At 39.5% G+C, this 20,724-nt stretch overlaps 2 protein-coding genes and 1 long non-coding RNA gene across 7 annotated transcripts in view; 2 read left to right on the top strand and 1 right to left on the bottom strand.

Moving 5' to 3' along the window:
- Nucleotides 1-12,452, bottom strand: part of LOC143896963 (phospholipid scramblase 1) — a 28,946-nt gene extending 16,494 nt beyond the window's left edge. Inside the window, exons 1-3 of one of the 5 annotated variants that reach the window (XM_077405172.1) lie at nucleotides 12,227-12,452; nucleotides 11,267-11,508; nucleotides 2,062-2,213 (exon numbers count right to left, since the gene is read on the bottom strand). In XM_077405172.1, the coding sequence (XP_077261298.1) occupies nucleotides 2,062-2,182 (121 nt within the window). In that variant the 5' untranslated portion in view covers nucleotides 2,183-2,213; nucleotides 11,267-11,508; nucleotides 12,227-12,452. Of the gene's footprint in view, nucleotides 1-2,061; nucleotides 2,214-7,912; nucleotides 8,228-9,359; nucleotides 9,500-11,266; nucleotides 11,509-12,226 lie in introns of those variants that run through there. The other 4 variants (XM_077405176.1, XM_077405174.1, XM_077405175.1 and 1 more) reach the window with 4 other exon arrangements.
- LOC143896967 (uncharacterized) lies at nucleotides 36-2,066 on the top strand. Its single transcript, XR_013256804.1, has 3 exons — nucleotides 36-146; nucleotides 1,322-1,491; nucleotides 1,564-2,066. It is a non-coding gene; the product is annotated as an uncharacterized LOC143896967 (long non-coding RNA).
- Nucleotides 12,453-12,913: 461 nt separating the features above from the next.
- Rap2l (Ras-associated protein 2-like) lies at nucleotides 12,914-18,365 on the top strand. The gene has a single exon (XM_077405185.1). The coding sequence runs from the start codon at nucleotides 13,650-13,652 to the stop codon at nucleotides 14,193-14,195; it is 546 nt and encodes a 181-aa protein (XP_077261311.1). The 5' UTR covers nucleotides 12,914-13,649; the 3' UTR covers nucleotides 14,196-18,365.
- Nucleotides 18,366-20,724: the final 2,359 nt, after the last annotated feature.

The raw sequence follows: 20,724 nt of genomic DNA, 5'->3' as shown, positions 1-20,724 counted from the left end.
CTTATCAGAACATTTTACGAGTCAAATACACGGCAGAATAATCTTTTTATCTCGGAGAGCAACAACACGGCGAATGGAAACACGATGTTGCTGATCGCGACGACCAAAAAGTCCGTCGTCATCGTACAAATACGAATGATAACATTGTAAGTATACGACTGTCCGGATGACGATGATATACGTGGCAACTACCGAGGACGGTCATTATCTACTTTATACTAATCGTCGCTCCCGGTGAGCAACTATCCATGGGACATATTACCGTCCGTGAATCGTCCTTCTGCATAGATTGCACACGATCGAGGCACGATAGGATACACAGAGCTCGAATTTCTCGTGGTGAGCCGCAATTACGCGCGATAGGGGCAATATTTGGATTATGATCGTTGGATGTGGAGGGTCACGAATGTTCTCCGACCGTGCCTATCGCAATTAAGCGGCACGATCGTGGAACAGACGTGTTCCGTGCTAATAGCGTCTTTAGGTCAACGTTATACGATCAATTAGAAATAATAATTACGATTTAATTCTAATTATATTCGAAACCTCTTCTTATTCAATATCTTTATAATTTAGAATATTTATAATTATGTACAAATTGTATACATAAATACACATATAAAGATAGAGATATTAATTTTATATAATATCAAATTGATATATATATAAAGTGAAGATATATTAAATATATAAATTAATAGAGAATTCCAATAGCTCGTTATAAATTAAGCTCCTGTAAGAAGATTAAAATACGAGCAAAATAAGGATGTTGGTTTAAAACAAAAACTAGTTTATTTACAATGGTATATTAAAAACAAGTACAGTTCAATTGTTTTTAATATACTGTTATACAACCGTGGTTGTAAGTAAACTAGTTCTTATTTTGAACTTTAAACCAACATACTTGTTTTGCTCGTATTTTAGCCGTTGATCTTCTTACATACGAGAAAGAGGAAGGAGAGGAGGAGGAGACAGATTTAAATATAATTAGAATTAAATTATATCTCTTAAACACGACATAAGACATAAGATATAGCGCAATTTTTGTATTAAATGCATACATATTGAGAGACACGAACACTAATCTTATTGTACGAATAGCATCCGTTTAAAATAATATTCTCTTTATTCGTGCAAAAAACATCGTGAATGAATTAGACAGATGTGGGTTCAACAGCTGGCAATAATAAAACTGCCTCGCAATTTCGCGTTTCGTAGCGACAAAACGTAGTTCGAAAGAGCAAGCAAAAATGCTCGTATACAATGGGAAACTTGTGATAGTTAAATTTAACGTTATCTTCTCTGTTTCTTATTATAATAGCAGAGAAATTGCCCGACGATGACGCAAACTTAGATCAGCGCCAATCGCCACGGATACATAATGTGCCTCGATATTAATTTCCTCGGATCTAACGTGACTTTATCTATATGCTAGCTGATTTCAGCGGATCTAAAAGGGGCGCCGGGAAATCCTAATCCCGCTAACAATAAGTATGAACTTTGTGAACGCAGCTGCCCCCGAAAAATTGCCGGGTCAACTAAATTTTCTTCCTCTTCATCTAGATTCGAGACGACGAAAAAAGAGCAGAGAGAAACTCGGTAATCAGGCCGAATTAACCGCCGCCGCCGCCGTGGTTGACCCTAAATATTAGCGAGAGTTAAGTGGATTTTTATTCTGTCGCTTACGCTTCAGTTACGACGAAGAATCTAATTTAGCCGGGAATCTAATTAAAGTTAAAACACGTGTACAGGAGAGACTCCGTTGTGACAAAAAAAAAGCATCGAAACCGGAAGATAATACGAAACGCATTTATTTATTTTAAAGTATTTTTTAAACTGTTTGTATTCACCCTTCCCGAAATAAATATTTCAGAGCAACATCGCTTCCAAAATTTCGATTGGATCCTTATAGATCTACGGGCGTTGACTCCGAAGAAACTCGTGAGTCGTCGCAAGCGTTATGTGCGTTTCGTGCGATTTATAGAGCCTCACACGTTGGATCTGCAGATGCGACGCGTGTCGGTTTTCTCGAATCTCGAAGAATAACGTCTGCTTTTTTACCTGGCGACAATACGGGCATCGGCACGTTTGGTTGCGGCGGCGGTGCTGTTGCGATCGGTGGCTGCATTTCCTCCACCCCCGACAGCGGGGGATACGGTGCGTCGTACTTTTGGCTGCTCATTCTTCTACTTCCGGCTTACTTCTCGTCCCTCCTGTGAACAAAGCAAACGAAACCGACAGGGTCAACCGGCGGGTTTTCAATAGATTGCGCAAGATTATTTGGAAAGTCGAGAAAAAAAGGAAGAAAAATGAAGCCCGAATGAATGAAAATGAACGAAACGAGCGAAAGGCGGCCGTATTGTATAATAATAAAAATGTATAAAAAGAACATAAAAGATATTAACAAAATAAATAATAGTAAACGATTCGATTTTTAATTTAGATCCTTCTCAGCTTAAGGAATACAGAATGAAAATGTGGCTATACTAATAATAATAATAAATTAATAGCTAAATTTCTTAATTGATATGTTTAAGTTGACTTATGATAAATAAGAGACAAAAATTCTGTCTGATCTTAGATGTTAAAATTCAGAAAATTTATGTCGAAATTTCAGATTAATTTTGCAATTACGATTTATTTACCGTGAACATTAAAAAAATTAATTTTTGTACTACATAAATAAGAATAATATTGAAAGAAACATGCGTTTGTGCGTCTCTCCTACCGACGGAGAGAAATCCGAGGAGGAGGTGCTTAGTTCTGAAACGAGTCGACCGATGACGGAAGCTGGCTCGCTCGCGTGCTATGATATACCAGGCTCGCGTATGATACTGTTTATGTTGAAATTGTTGGGTCATCGTCCCCGCGTATCGCCGCTCGCGTATCGGTATTCGCGTCGTAAAGGTCATTGTAACGCGTGTACGCATGTAATTCGCGTGCATGTGCACAGTGAGAAACAAAGAAGACCTAAGCGTCGCCGATAACACTTTCTTTTCATTGATAACTATCCTTTGTTCCGCGATCTGGCCCGCCTAAATCAATAGCAGCACAGTTGTCGAGTAGGAAACGACATTTGAAAATTTCCTTAATTTTCTTATTTATGGTTCGGCGAAAGAGAAATTCTCTTCTTCCGTCCTTCTTGATCCGGGATTTTTATCACGCATGTTTCGAAGAATTATCGACACACAAAATTTTCGGAACTATCCGCGTAACTATACGTTTCTTATTTCGACTAATTATAAAATGAGATTTGTCGTAAAATGTTGCAAGCTTATTTTAGATTTTATATCTATACCTATCCCGAATTTTCATAGAAAGTAAAATTCTTATAATAAATATGCGCAAAACGTTAGAACGTAGAATTAAAAGTATTGAAAGTTAGAATTCATAAATTAGAATTTAATTTATTGCATCTTAATCGCACCTTTTTCGTATTCGTAGATTCTTATTAGTCATGAGTTTCCATTTAAATATTGTTTTTAAAATTGTTATGTTACATTGTTATGTTATGTCATTGAGTTAATGTTACAACAAATTAATTTATTCTAACGAAATTGCCGTTGAATTTATGACACTTAAATTATCAAATTATCGTTAAGACGCAGTAATCAGCACTTTCGTCATCAGCTACTGCTGATTACGAAATTACGAAGAATTATTTTGTAACGTATTCTTCAATATCAATTGCTCATCATCTATCGTTCGAAATATTCGTTTGAGGTCAGCTTTATTCACTGCAACAATAAATGTAAAAATAATTTAATAATAATATTGTATATTATTGTGCATACTATATTCATATACTACATAGATATACTATGGTATACATACTATAATAATGCACTAAAATTAAAACTTGTAAAATTGTATTAAAATTATTCCATCAATATAATTACATAGTATGTACTGCGTGTATACTATACATGCTATACAGACTATACAGTTATATTGGAATAATTGTAATAAAATTTATACAAGCTTTAATTTTAATGTATTACGCGTATTATCTCAAACGAATATTTCGAACGATAGATGATGCAATTGATATTGACGAATATGTTACAGAATGCTGCGTAATTCCGTAATCAGCAGTAGCCGATAGTGATCACCGCGCCCGTCCTTAAAACGATAATTTGATAATTTAAGCGTAATATATATTATACGTACTAACAGCAAAAAAAAAGGGTGCAAATTACAAACTTGCACATTGCTTCCTCATTATTACATGAAGCTTTTATTTTATTTAATGTATAATTATTAATATTTATTTTTTTGGCTTTCTCGTAGAGGAAGCCAAATTTTTCAGTTTTTTCCACCCCTATTTCATATATAAAAAAATTTGGTTGATTAGACTAAACTTTATCAAGGTTCTATGTATATGTACGAAATGTCTGTAACTCCAGAACTAATTAACCAAATCTTAATTAATTATATATGAAATAGGGGTAGAAAAAACTGAAAAATTTAATAGAATTAGATATAGATCGCTATATCAAATATTGAGAAAGCTATAGGATAAAACACGCTTTTCTAAAAAAAAAAAAAAAAATTCGAATAAAATCTATACCGGTCAACCAATTTTAATAAAATTTGAGGAGAACATACTTTCTATGATACTCTATCGATTAAAAAAAAATGCATCCCAATATCTAAAAAGTAGATGCGTGTACAAAAAATCCGTACACACACACATACATACATACTTCCGGATATTTTTTACTAATACGATTTCTCAACATTTTGGAACCTTCTAAACCTATTTCCATCAAAATCTGGAAAAAAAATTTTTCACCATCACAAAGCTTCCTCTATGAGGAAGCAATATGTATAAGTATAAAAATTATTCATTCAATCAATTATTTTTCTCTCTCTCATCATTGTGTCAGATATGCTGAAATTAAAATTTGCAAATAAATGAAATAGAATATTTTGCGATGAGCAAGTGCATGAGGTGAAAAATTCGAGTTCCACAAAGGTGTCCCTTTGTCTATCTCTTTTTTTTTATTTTTTTTTTAGACGCTATTTTTCCACCGGAATTATAACGGAATTCCATTGCATCTCGCGAATATCGCCGGAGCAAGACGAAATCGCTGACCGCCTACGTCACTGAACGTATAGCCCCACGTGAACATTATATCGGATCGTACTACTTTTTTAACAGCCTTGAACGAAGGTTTTATGAAGCCCAATTGACAGTTTCCTCGTACATTCGTTTTGGCCTCGATTTTTTTATCACTACAATTTTTACAAGGTGTCACGCGGCCGCATTCGGGGGCTCGCGTATCGGGCCCCAAGTCGATATCTGATATGGCTTCCGCAGAATTATTCGAGTGTGAACAATTATTCAAGGAATCCTTCTAGCCAAAGACACTTCGTATCTTAAATTCGAAGTACGAGATTCGAAGCGTATTTTCTAAATCCTTAATTCTCTAAATCATAAATTCGAAATTACAAATCTTAATTTATAAATCTTGGGCTTAAGATTTCAAAAATTAAATCTTTTTCTAGATTGTAAATTCTAGAAAAAAGGTTTGATTTCTGAAATCTGAAATAAAATAAAATGTGATATAAAGATATACGCAAATAGAAACAAGTGATAAAAAAGAAGGTATACATTCTATCTTTGGAGGTTTGTAAGCACAATAATATTTTCTATATTTAATTCTCTCGAACAAAATATGCAAATGTCAAAGAAGATGTATTATGCAACACCTGTTGACCCTTTAAAGCTTCACTTCGATTGGAAACCGCATATATTGGACCTTACATAAATGAAATCGTATAGGAAAAAAAAGAGGTAAAAAAATGTATAAAAATAGTCCGCAGAGCAATGTTGTTCGATCCATAAATGTCCAAAAATAAGCAATACAGTTTCTTTAAATTAAATAATCTTTTTACACGATTCTATTATTATTCTATCTCATAATATTTATTATCTTCCTTGTATACATGATTACATATATTTCAAATTCTAAATTACTATTCTAATACCCTCTACTCTTCCTGCAATTAAAAAAGTTTCAAATGAAAAAAGCTTACGGTTTAACATAAGTATATGATATAAAGCTCGTGTTGCATGATATTCCTCCGCGTAAGTCTGATACTATATAGTTAAGAGTAACAATCAAACAGACAATGCTCTTTATTTTATTCGCCGTACACGCTCCCCCCCCCCGCGCACCATCTGAATAGACGCTTTTATCTTCACGTTGACGCATGGGACACGTGTTCCTGGTGGTACGCAATGGCGGCCGAGATTACGAGCGTCTAATATCGAAAAAAACCACTCGATTCGAGCGCAGAGGATTCATGACTCATGCCCTTTTCGAAACGTATATACCGTCCGATCTCGCTGCGCGCCGTGTGTCGCAGCCGCAGCTCTTAAAAGTCACCTTCAACTTTTCCGAGGCGTCCATCATCGATCGTTTGAATGTAATCTCGTAAACTATTACCTCACCTACTCGTCGTCAATGAATGAACGCCTCGATAATGTCCTCGCGCTGTATCTGTAATTGGAATCCGCGAGAAAGAGAGAGCGCGCGAGAGAGAGATATGAATCGCAATTGTGGGCCGGAAATAGGAATTCGCTGAATGCGCCCGAGCTATGAAATGTATGTCGAAACCTAAAAAAAAAAAAAAAAATGCAAGACAAAACCCTCGCAGGCAGATGCACGCCAAGATCGTTCCCCGATCATTTTCTCGGCGTTCGCTAAACGCGTGATTCCCGTGGATTTATCACGGTACATTTCCACCGCGCTTTACGAATGATTATGCAATCTTAAATTCTTGCGATTGCAGAGGGATCTTGGCGATGGATCTTCAGAGAAAACACGAGAGCAGAGACGAGACACTCTTGCGTCTACCTCGCTTTTACCTCGGCAGAGATCTCGGCTCGAGCTAATACATGTGCCAGAGATCTTTGGAAAGCGCGTCTAAAGCTTCTGGAAGACGTTCGGCGAACAGTTTGTGTTTATTTCTATACCAACGTGGATTAACTTTAATCTCGCGGTTTAACTGACTTTTTATCTTTTCTTATGTCCATTTCTACCGACGCAGATTAACTTTAATCTCGGTTTACCTTGCTTTTTATCTTTTTCTAATTCTCAGAACTAGAAAAAGATAAAAAGTAAGTTGAAACCAAGATTCAAGTTGATCGCGCATCGGTGGAGATGAACATTAGTCCTGAAAATTAGAAGATAAAAAGTAAGTTAAACCGAGCAAGTTGAACTGAGATTAAAAGTTAATCCGCATTGAGAGAGATAGAAATGAACGTTATTTGGGCAGAGAGAAGAAGAAGAAAAACCCCGAGCCGAGAGTAAGCAGCCGGCTCGACCACCGGGCGCACAGTGTGATGCATTGCTAAGTTATGTACACTTTCATCGGCGGTGATGTCATCCGTTCCTCGCATGTGTATGCGACCTGTGCACATATGTATGCGCGCGTGTGCGCGTGAGGAGAGACTGCGTCTTGCATACCGCAAGGTCGCGGGACCGGACCGGACCCGACCCAGAGCATTATTTCGCCGCCCGGAGCAACCAGATTCCTCCCTTCCCCGCTGATCCCATTGAACAGATCTACCGCTATGAGTATATAGGCATTCACCTCGCCCGTAGAATTTCACGTCCTCCTTTCATCGCGCGGATATTTTGGGGATTTTATAGAACGTGTCGTCAGTTGTATCTCCCTATCGGTCCACGGTTCACGACCGAAAGGAAAAAGAAAAGAATTTTTTTAAAGAAATCTTTGTTACCCCACGTACATGAAGATTTACGAGCGGAAGTGTATCTCAACTTGGTCGCCCCGTTATTTTAATGTCACGATTATTCCGATTGACCCGACCTGATATTTCGAGAAACATGGTCTCACGAAAAAAAAAACAAAAAAAAACTAATGGCTACGAGAATGTCACCTGTGTAAAGGTGCAGTTGCAGTCACACGTATATAATCTGGCTTCGTCACTGTAAGGTGGAGATTATATTGAGTACACGTGATCTCACACACATACACACATATATATATATGCTTATATAACCCAGAGAGCTATACGAGAGCCGTGGTAGTAACGCGCGCACTTCCGGCTTCCAGGTGAAAGAAAGGCGAGTTAAAGCGTGTAGGGAAAGAGATGCGCTCTCGAACGCCCCTTCAGCGTGATCTATAATTATCGGCGGTATTTAACGAGGTATAGGTATCCCATGTTCGCGGCATATATTGCGGAATCAAAGCTCGCGAACCAACTGGTCGATAGCGACACAGTTTCCCGCAACAGCGCTGCTGACATCAACAATCAAGGCAGTGGGTTCCATTAATGCGAGATCTTTGTTTACGGAGCGACAGTTCTCCGATTTTTCACGGCACTTTTAAAAATAGTTCCTATAAGGTTCCTCATTCTGCGACGACAGACTTTTGTGTCCGCGTCGAATTGATCAGAGAAGCCAAGCCTAATTTCAGCCAAGATCAATTGACAATTAAAGTGACAACTGAAAATAATTACAGTTAAGATTTTGAATGGAACTAAGACGCACAGAATTCTGGAGTATCTTTGATAACGAGCCTAATTTTCAGACACGCCGCGACGTACTTAATTTAGGCTGGGCGCATACCATCAACTTTTTGTCGATTGACAGTTTAGTCGATCATTGAAAAGCTTAGAGTTATCGTGAGAGCGTGCATACTTGTCGACTCGATATATATCGACTCGACTAAGAAATAAAACGACAGTTGGATGACTTTTTGACAAAAGTGTGGTGACACGATCGACTATCATCGACCGTGTTACCACACCCAGGAGTACGAAGCCGCGCGTATTATCGACACAAAAATGGTATCATACTTTCCAATACGTAGGCCAATTAACACGGGAAGCTCGTTAAAACTGAACACACTCATTCTGTAATAATATAGTTCTCGATTAAATTGTTTAGTTGGTATAATAAGAAATCGTTGGTGCTGCTCGACATCGAGTAAAGTCGATGTTAAGTCGATAGTATCCCAGGTAGCAGAGTGACGTCAAATGACGTCTAATTGAGGTCTCTAGACGTCATCCTGCTACCTGGGATGCGCCTAGCCTTATTATAAAACGAAATTTTGGTGTCACATTATACAGTAAAAGAGACAGAAAACTTGGTGAAAGAATAGGTGAACAAACAGGTGTAGCGTGTGTAACGATTGATAATTTTGTATGTCATAAGTACAAAGCGTATCTAATCGCGTATCTAATTTCAGATACGCGACAATGAGCATTGGTAAATAATCGTCGTGATATAGATTCGACAATAATCGAATAATGCGAGAAGAACGCTTATCGGCAACGCTGGCGGGAAGCGCCTGCGATTACCAGACATAATTTTCGTACTCACGGAGGAAGAAGAACCGCGTGGCAAGCACGTCGAAAACACGGGGCCCCCCCCCCCCCCTCGGGATCCTAGCCAGCGGAACGAACTAACGGGCGACCGGCAGCGAAACAACGGGAAAAGACGAGCCGGTCTCGGTCTCGCGGCACCGAGCGCTCCCCGACTGGGGCGATCGCCGATTTTTCCTCGATCTATTTCAAGGCTGTCAATTTATCTTTGGCGATTGTCACGCAGCAACGCGCCAATAGGCCTGTTTCGATTTAGCTGAACTTCTCTCGCACGGTTTATCTTTTCTTTTCTTCCTTTCACGTTGGAGGGAAAAAGAGAAAAGATGAACCGTGCAAGAAGTCCAGCTAAAAAAGAACAGGCCTAATTTTCAGACACGCCGCGATGCAATTTATTATAAAATGAAATTTCGTGTCGCATTATGTGATAAAAGAGACGGAAAACTTAAAAAAAGAATAGGTGCGCGTATATATTAACGATTAATGATTTTGTGGGTAACTTTAAGGGTGCGTTAAGCTCGCGATAAAAAGAGAGATGAAGAAAATACTCGCGATTAAAAGCTGTCTCATTGATTAAAACGTTGTTACAGCAGAATTAATCTCTCTTTCGCGGTTCTTCTCGATAACGCAAATTATACGACATCGCGTTATCATACGACCGATGATCACGGAAACATTCGTCATCGAGAGTAATTCGTAATGCGTATACGAGATGAGTCAGCCGCGGTCCGGTGGCGATTATGATAGCGGTATTATATATGTCAAGCGAGAAGAAAGTGATCCGCGTGTTACCCGCGATCAGGCTAAAAATACATATTCGTCTAAGCCTAAACCTATATCGAATTAGGACACCCGATATGGATATCACTCATTTATATTTTATAACATGTCACGCCCAATGTATACATTTGTATTCAGTTGTACTGTGTAACTCACAATTATTAAAATAATCGATATATCTATGTATGACATATAATTATTTTATGATATACATGTATATATCGCAAAATAATCATGATTCGTAACATGTATTCTTAATCTACTCATCTCAATAGAAATTCAAAATTGTAAAAGCTGCGAGACAACGTTTATTTTCATAAATTGTTATTTCAATAGATTAACGGCGTATAGGAAAATAGATCGTCTTGAAATAAATCAGACACCGGTTCTGCAAAGCTCTATCGCATTCATTTGTGATGCACCCCGAGTCACGAGGCGCACAAATTAGTCATTAAAGAACTCATTGCTGCAACGCCGCGCGCATATCGCGGTGTTGTGGCTCTTTAAACATTTATAAAATCATACTACGGTTCTAAATAACGCGTTCCGACCCGCGTGATCTGGGCGATAAGAATACGAATGTTTTTCCGCGTGTACTTCGCGCTGTTATATTTTTAATTTAATTATAATATAATTAAAAATGTTATATTATCTTTTTAATTATAATATGTTATATATATTATATATGTATAGTTTATATATTATATAATACATGGTATTATATATATATTTATATTACAAGTATTAATAGTATTATATTATATATCATATTTATCATATTGGAAATAATTACGAATGATAAAAATTATAATTATTTCTATATTTCAGTGAGAAGAACCCAGTATATTGTAGGTAACTCGATTACTCCCACTCATCTGCTGTTCGTCCATGCCGTTTGTCAAACGAGAGCGTCATCCAAGTTTTCGATTTGTTTTTAGAGCCAGCCAGCGCGCAGCGTACCGTTCGCGCCCGGTATAACCTCGGTGTGAATTTACGACGTCACGATCGAGTTAACCACGCGTATACATGTGTGACTTGTGTGAGCGACGCTGGACATACGGTAAACGTACTATAGTATAGTATCGCACTCTACAACGCAAACATATAACGAGACGCAACGCAACTCACTCCTCCACGGCTGCTTCCAGCTGCTTCTCCTCGTCGCAAGGTCGTGGATGTGGATAGCGTTGTCTCTGGCAGATACGAGAGAGTGACACTCGTGTCCGGTGGGCGAAGGCGAAGGGAAGCTCCCTGGCTCCTGCTCCTCTGCTCCTCAGCTCCCGCGGCGGCTCCGGCTCCGGGCCGTCTTCCTCGCCTCCCCTCCCGTACCCCGCGTAATTCACGAGTCCGTTTCTTCTGCACTTTTTACGCTAAAATTAGATATTCCGAATATTAATTGTCGTAGCGTTTCGCGAAGATGAGGCAGTGGCACACCGCAAGCGTAGAAATCGCGGCTAAAACAAATTTCATCGCTATCTGTCTATCTATTTAATCGCCGATTCTCGCATTTGAAAGAAAAGAAGAAAAGGCCGCGAGTGCAAAAAGCACAAGGTCGAACAGATGTCTCGATCCGGTCGCTATGGCGGCGCGCGCGATTGGCCCGGATTCACCGGAACGGCCAATCAACTCGCGATCCGTTGAGAACGCGTCTTGAAGTCGTCGGCCTTCCCGGCGTCCCGCGTTCTTATGGAGTGAACCGCGCGTAACTTCATTCCTTCGCCGTTATTGCGTTATTGAGATACCTTTTTTTTTTTGTTTATTTGAAACGGGCTCTGGAGGTAATTACAGTTCACCTGCCAATAATTATTTTTAACTCGTCACACGCACGTCGGCGCATTTGAATGATACTACAGCAAAAAAAGGAATTACTGCATGCTATTTTTCCAATGTTAGCGACACGGTCGCGGACGTGATTGCTAAGGCCCAGTTTCACAAGTGTTGGTTGGACATCACAAGGAGGACATTGGAAAGAGACGAAGAGTGACTTTAATCTTAAGGTTAAAAGTTAACCGACACTTGTGAGACTGGGCCTAAAATGTATACATTTCTACCGACGCAGATTAACTTTGATCTCGGTTTTTAACTTACTTTTTTATCTTCTTCCAGTTTTGAGGATTAGAAAAAATAAGTTAACTGAAATTAAGTTGATCCAGCATTGAAATTGACATGAGACTTCGATAAAAGTCGTGCCGAACGCGCGTTGTTGGTTTCGATTTCATCCACGAAACGGAGACCCTCCCTATTTGTTCTCGTCTAGCAAGTGAAACACTTTCAAAGTCTAATCTAAAAAGTGTACTAACGAAAACTTAGGAAAACAACCATGTAAATTTAATTCAGAAGGTTGTAAGTAAAAAAATCAAAAAGTTTCAGAGTCAACACCCCACACATATCCTATGCAATTAAAAAAAGAAAACGTAAACTGAGCGTTCGCCTCGCACGAGGACAATGGAGCGGGTTGAAGCGTCCGCTCCGGAGTTTTATTCCGCGCAATAGAACAACTCGTCTTGGCACTCAACGGCGGCAAACGCGCGGATTTGCCGTATGTGTATACTCGAGATCGCGAGGCGCGGCCTGTGGACATTCTAGAGTACACGCACAGTCGATGATCTGCGCGACGACGTGACGTTTCGTTCGAAGAAAAGCCCGACGGCGACGATAAGATGGCGGCGTCGCGCACGTCAGATCGCGACTGAGCGCGGGTGGAGGGAGGTGGCTAGGGGGGGCGGGGGCGCGGGGGGGGGATGGGGCAGGGGATCGGAGGCAGGCAGGAAGAGGAGGTAGACGGCACGGCAGGCGGGCGGGCGAGCGGGCGAGCGGCGGACGACGACGAGCGAGCAGGCACTGCACTCAGCACTGCACACCGCACAGATAGTCACAGACGGGAGTCTGTGTCGTCGTTGATACGTGCCTGATGCGTATAGAGCGTACGGCCGAGGCCTGGTGTCGTCATGTCCTGGCGTAGCCGCGTAGTCGCCGTAATAACGAGGCAGCCTAGCTACGAGGCGGCGCAGGTCGATTCTCGTCACGCGTGATTCCCCGTTTCCGCGAGCCCCCCAGGAACCCGTCGCCGCCGTTTCGTCGATGCCTTTGTTCGCGGCCGGGCGGAGGAGGACGGGCGCGGATTGTCGTCGCGACGACGAGCCGAGGACGAGGGCGAAGAGGAGCAGCAGCCTAGCTAACGGCCAGTGGAAGTGAAGTGTACCAGTGTACCCCGCGGAGAGAAGGTGCGGATAATCTCGCCTCCGTTTATCTCTATCCCTTTCTTTCTCGCGCTCTCTCTCTCTCTCTCTCTCTCTCTTTCGTTGTTTCTGTATGCTCCAACAATCTGTCTATCTCTCTTTCTCTCACTCTCGCGCGCTCTTTCTCTCTCGGGTGAAACGGCGCTCCACACCCCGGCGCGGTCCTGGACACGTCTAGGAGGTGGTGGCGACGTCGTAGAAGGAGGCGACGCAGAGGAGCCGACGGCGGCGGCGGCGGCGGCGGCGGAGTCGACGACGACGACGACGGCGAGATGCGCGAGTTCAAGGTGGTGGTCCTCGGCTCGGGCGGGGTGGGCAAGAGCGCGCTCACCGTCCAATTCGTATCCGGTTGCTTCATGGAGAAGTACGACCCGACGATCGAGGATTTCTACCGCAAGGAGATCGAGGTGGACAACTCGCCGTGCGTCCTCGAGATCCTCGACACCGCCGGCACCGAGCAGTTTGCGTCGATGCGCGACCTCTACATCAAGAACGGCCAGGGCTTCGTCGTGGTTTACAGCCTGACGAATCACCAAACCTTTCAGGACATCAAGGCGATGAAGGAGCTCATCACCCGCGTCAAGGGTACGGAACGCGTGCCGGTGCTACTCGTGGCGAACAAGCTCGATCTGGAGCACCAGCGGGAGGTCGGCACCGAGGAGGGCCACCAGCTCGCGCAGCTCTGGGGCTGCCCGTTCGTCGAGGCGAGCGCCAAGAATCGCACCAACGTCAACGAGATGTTCGCCGAGATCGTGCGCGAGATGAACTTCAGTCCCGAGAAGGAGAAGAAGACCTACTGCTGTTGCAGCGTCCTCTAATACTTAATCAAAATCCACGTTCGCCCCTCGGATTATTTACCCGCGGACCGTACTGAGGCGATGGAGATATACAGTGTGTACAGTGCTTCGGGGAGAGGGCACGTCGACGTTAATTCGTCGGCGTGTCTCTTGTACGCCGTTCTGCTAAGGATTCTCTTCGCAGCTCTTGCTCGGACTGCTGAGGAACGCTCTGATGGAGGATACAGTGTACAGTGGCTTTCGGGCAGACCCCTCGTCGGCGTGTTTCGTCGTCCCGAAGAATCTTTCCTCGAGGAGCCATCCTTTGGAAGACCCTTCGACCTTGAGACGCACCATGCGTCTACCAAGGCTAACTTATATCGGACGCTGTACGAATTTTCCAAAATGGAAACGGTGGTTCTCTTCTCTTTTCTAATTCTCGGAAGACCGTCCGGCGAGCGGCGGCCGTTAAACACAGATATTTTATTATACGCGAATAGTATTATGTATGTAATATTATTGTAATATATATACATATATATATATATTATATATATATATATATGTATGTATATATATATATATATATATAATATAGATACGATTTAAGAGAGAAAGAGCGAGCGAAAGGTAGCTTTTCCTCGGCAAAAGGACCAATATTCCGCTCGCGAGAAAGGAGAAGGTGTCGAAAACCGTAAAACCAAACTCGATTATCGGCTTTCTGCTCAATTTCAGACAGAACCATCGCACGTAGGTTCGCGTTCTGGTCCACTCAAATCGAGACTAGGTGCTGCGCGGAGAAAAAAGAAAGAAAGATATACGCAGACTTTGAAGGAATCACTGTGATGGTCGTTCTAGCATGGTGATAAGTTCAGCGATAACAAGCCAAGCTAAAATGTTTGAGCGAGGCTTAATCCCGTATGTCGCATAATTTGTATGCAGTCGTGCGAAGGCTACGCAATCAAATCCATCTTGATTCGATGAAAGTGGTTCGGTTTTGAGAGTACTCTTCTCTGTGCAATTGTTCTGTGTTAATTTAAGCTAAGGAGGCTGATTAGCGAGATATATATCGTCTGAACATTTTTGTACGAGACGTTGTTAGTGACAATTTACACAGGTTTCACCTGATTTAATCATTTGAAATGTCTTCATTGATCTTAAGGATAAAAATGTTTCAAAACAAATTATTCAATTTAGGAGTCGTTCTAATGGTAACACTTGTCTCCTCAAAACTGGAGTAACCAGTTTTCGAGGAGACAAATATTATCAAACCCTCGATATACACTGTTTCTGAAACAGTCCAAAATGTTTCGAGACATTTCAAATGGTCGAATCCTGGTCCATCCTGTATGTCGGTTGTACAGTCCTAACATTGAACTATTTTATTGTGCGTGAGGCAGAGGCACTGAGAAATGAAGTTTTTGTACGCGACACCTCAGTGGTTAAACGGATAACCCAGCTGTTGTGAGATTTCTTGTGATCCATTTTGTAGCAAATACTAATATCTTTACTTTCGTTTCGCTTTAATTTCTGTTCTGAGATGTTTGATACAACGCAATATCGTATTTGCAAACTCTAGATGCGCAGAAGTGAGCATACTAATGTCGCGGTGATTACAAAATCGAATTTCAATAAACTAAGGGCCAAAGCTATAAAGACTTGCCTCTAGTTCGTTGAAATCTAACGTTGCAGATAATATTATACGATGACGGGAGAATATTAGGAGAAAAACGCGTTTCGTAAAGAGCTAGAACGTAATAATGTCAATCTAAACATGTAATTTGTAAGCTTTGTACGATTTAAAAAAAAAATTTGTACTACATAGGCCGCAAGACTGCATTCGATCACCATGGGGGATTGATGACGGTTTTTTTTAAACGAGTGATCTTACACACCAATGACAGAGCACAATAGTAGAATTAGATATCTCTCCGGAAGATGCGCCGGTTTCGCATTGATCCCTTCAACTGCAAAATCACGTACGTGCTATTAATCATCGCTCACAGCGACGACACCGATGTGAAAAGTATCGTAATAGAGCAAGACTGCAACTTTTTTTCAAAAATATTTTTCTTATCCTCGAGGCCTCGTGAAAAATTACAGGACATTCGAATGCACTTCGCGCTAAAAAATTTCCCGCTAAAAGATATTTAAAAGAGAATAACTGTGAAAATGTTCGAAAAAGCAGTTACAATACTTTTCGTTGTTGGCATCGCTTTCGAAGAGAAGAAATCGATAGAATCTCGCAGTCCGAAACTGTCGTTGAGTTTCCGAATGTAAAAAGAAATCGATGGGATGTAAGAGAAGCTAGAGAGCAAGCAGCTCTCCTTCTCGTAAGATTGATCGATTTTAAAATTCCGAAAAAAATTACACACTTATTTTAGAAACGTAGAATTACTGTTCGCCGAAATCGCAACGTGAAGATATTCTAAAGCGATTATAGAATTTATTTATAAAATTTATAGATTATTTCACAATCACTTCTCGTTGCGTACTTAAATATAATTACGCTCTATAAATTATCTTTAGATTATTCGTACATTTTATTTTTGTATTTTACGTTGCGATTTCGATAGACAGTAATATATTACTTGCGTATTTCCCATGATATACAAGTTACGGAAATTTTCTTTTATAGTTCCGTCTCGTTTGTTCTTATTGTGATAAAAAAGTTCGACGGAATTATTTTTAAACGCTTGATTAATTTCATGGATAACCGTATAAGCGATACACTAGATAATGTGTGTAATTTTTCTCGTGTGATTAATATCGTGTTATCCGTTGTTAAATATCGCTTCTCGACGAGCGTAGCGTAACAACATTCATTATACATTATTCAATACGTTGTCATTTAATCCTTGGACGCATGAGGATTATTTTTATCTCTTCGTGATATTCTCTCAGTTTCCATCGAGTTCGAATCTTTTCTTTCTTCTAGATTTAATTTTTAGAAAAATCTCTCAAACTATGTCCTATTGGACAACACTTAATTGAAATTGGTCGAGTCGTCTCGAGTTTTTTGAGAGAATTATCAGAAGGCCGCGCACATCCGAGGGTTAAATGCCGAAATAAAGAATTGACGAAGATCGTTCGAGATTAGTTATCTTTTTACCAATTTTACCGAAGGATATTGTCACGCTTCTGCGACAAGATTGTATTTGTAATTTTGTACAGCCTCCGCATCCTAATTTGTAACGCGGCGTTATAAATTCTAACGCAAATTTGTATCGTCTGAATCGTATACGCGCGATACTATTTTCCAACTTTCGGAGAAAATTGCGGGAGTTAAGAGTTGAAGAAAAAAAAACAAAAGAATAAAAAAAAGATGAGAATGAACTGATGTACAGTATTTCTACGATTGGTAGTTAGAACGTTCTTAGATATCGGGAAGAGATAATTGTTCATATACTTCGAACACGCGTGTAAATTTTTGAATAGCGCAAAGATCCCTTTCGGTGCATTTTTTTCGAACGGTGCTCTCCGGTAGTTTATTCCGGGCTTCGGTGTTAGAAAGGAATAAAAAAAAAAAGAAAGAAGGAGCAAAAAACAAAGAAGGGAAAAAGAATTCGCTGAGGCGCCGGAAACCGCGCGGTCGCGCGAGTTATCTCGCGGTTCGCGCGTCGAGGAGATGAAAGATAAGAGTAGGGCGGAGTGGTTTTCGCGTAGCCGCTGTTTTGTCACAATAACGTTGGAAAATTCTTAGTCTCGCTGTGATCCCGTAGTCGTAACTTTGCACCTTTTGTATATCGGATAACAATAATCGAAGTCTTCACCCGGCTTCGATCGGAGGGCCTCTTTATAAAGCGTTTTGATCGTCGTCGCCCGACTTGTATCACACTTTCTTGCGTTTTTCGCCCTGTTTTATACACACAGACACACACATACATAACATATATATATATATATATATATATATATATATATATATATATATATACACGTACACACGGATGAGGTGCAGATCACAAAGGACGCACAAGGCCGTCGTCTGCCTAGATAGCTCACCAAGTATTTGATATACTTGAAAAATCTATTTATATATTTGTACGAGGAGAGAGAAAGAGAGAGAAGAGGTCGCGCCGCGTGTCTCTCGCGCGTCCAATTCGCGAGATTGATCTACGCTACGGCACAGACTCTAATAATAACAGAATAATTTTTATTTGGTGAACTATCGCCGGCGGAGAAGAGCGACGAGAGAGCGAGAGCGAGAGAGAGAGAGAGAGAGAGAGAGAGAGAGAGAGAGAAAAGAGAAAGGATTGCGCCATGCCTGAAGTCGGCCAGCATATCACATCTAAGGACCAGAATTGTTTCTCTCTTCTTCACTTTGCTTACAATCGGCGAATCAATTATCTTCCTACGTGTCGAAGAGAAAGACCGAAAATGACAGATACAATAATGCAAGGATGTGTACACCGTAACGCGATTCACACACAGTTGCAGACACTTTGCGCACTTTGTTACGCAACCGGGTCACGCACATATTAAAATTGGAGAAAAGATAGTAAAAAAAGAACAAGAAAAACACCACGATTTAGATATGTGTATATCGGCCTTTCAGTACTACTACCTGCGTATATATATATATATATATATATATATATATATATATATATATCTGATATATTGAGTACGAAATGCGTTATATATTTTTTACAATGTGAAGAATGTAAATATATTATATAGCGAGTCGAGGTATATATATATATATATATATAAATAATAAAAGGTAATTATCTCTTGAAACTTCCGAAAAAGATGCGAAGTATTTCAGAGAATATCTTTTATTCGCAAAAGAAAAAGAAAATGTGCATTGCACAATGGACTAAGTGCAGTCTCGCTCTTTCGTGCATAATTGCGTAGAATGTTAATAATTGTGTAGGATCTTATTATAATTATAATTTGAAAAAATCACATGGGCAGGCGAAATTAAAATGCTGCAATACAGAATCACTTCTTTTTTACTGATTTGCTGTTGCTGTTTTTTTTCCGTCTGTTCGTAGGAAAATATTGTCCGCTACTAATTATTTTAAAATGTATCCGAATTACCTCAATCATTATTGCATAATGTGAAAAATTGCTCGCTTAATTATTATTTTAAATTATGCCCGAATTATTTACAAGTATTTTCGATCAAAGAGTATCATCAAATATTTTTGTATTAACTGGACAATGAAGTGATAGATTTAATACGCTTTTATGTTGGAATACCAGCATGAGGATCTAGTCATGAGCGAATGAGTTATGCACTCATAAGTCGCAATTATATTTGCATTCTTCGAATATTTCTCGAACGGGAAACAATTACCGCGATTTCTTTTCTGTTTCTTTTTTTATCCTAGGCTATTGAGATATTGTTTTGAATTTAAAAATGTATAGTGAAAACATTGAAATTGACTCTTTTAGGTTCTGTGTCCATCTGATAATTTTTTAATATTTAGGTTTTAATTTTACAAGAGATTTAAATAGTCTTTAAAATAATGCACATTTTTTCTTTCTTCGCAATTTTTTTTTGTTTTACTTTTCATCATAGCAATGGTATTTGGCACAAATATATAGAATTTTTAAACCGATAGCTTGCTATCAATTAGATATCCTGCGCCGAAAAATCAGCGTATACATCTTTTTTTGGACTCAAAAGAGAGAGCGTATATTTATAATCTTGCAGTTTCGACCGATTTCCCTTTAAATCAGTTTTTCCGAATCGTGTTGTAAATCATTTACAGAAAATCAATTCAAAGTTATTACTTTTAAGTTTACAGCATAATAATATTCCTGTTGTAATGATCGAATTTATTAGAGAATTATTCGTAATTTGGTTTATACGATGGCAAAGTCTCACATTTGTGATTAGGGAAAAATATTCAATTAAGCTAACGCTCGCTATACGTTTTAATTTTAAATAAAATTTTTTTATATTTTATTTCGTATCTTGCACGTGTATTTTATTAATCGATCGTCAGTCCAACGCTTATTACATGTATATATTCGTTATGTACACGAGGTAGAATCAAGTTCGATTTACAATAAAAAATCAAGATGATTTTCTCGTTATGACGGAAAAATCGTCGAATGTGAATCAGTCTTTTTGCACAATTCAGAAAAATATTTTATTGTCTCCAACTCCTTACATATCTATCTCGAAAAATGATTATTACTAAAATATCACGTAACGTTGACACACAAAAATAAACACTTGAGATAAATAAAAGTCGGTATAAATACAAATGGAAGCGATGAAAAGTATTATAACTGTAATATTTAAATTGCAATTTTTCAGGAGAATTATTTGTACAATGATTATTCTTTCTGTAAAAAAAAAAAACAAATATTTCAGAAGCATTTTAACATAGAAACAGTTAATTAAATAAATACAAAGCACTGAAAAAAACATAAAATTATATATATTGATGTTACAACGTTTGTCGTATAAATAACATTGGAAAATATTGTAAATAAAGATTCACACAGTTTTACTGTAAAATATACAAATGCAGTTACAATACTATTCATTGAACAAAAAACTTCTCTAAAAAATTTTTCCCGTTTCTTGTGTGTGGCATCATTCATATAT

This window comes from Temnothorax americanus, unplaced genomic scaffold (assembly GCF_048541705.1).
Source record: "Temnothorax americanus isolate GAGA-0224 unplaced genomic scaffold, ASM4854170v1 Scaffold2, whole genome shotgun sequence".
Classification (NCBI taxonomy): domain Eukaryota; kingdom Metazoa; phylum Arthropoda; class Insecta; order Hymenoptera; family Formicidae; genus Temnothorax; species Temnothorax americanus.
The sequence above is the reverse complement of the archived record's forward strand: the minus strand, read 5'-3'. Positions and strand labels throughout refer to the sequence as shown.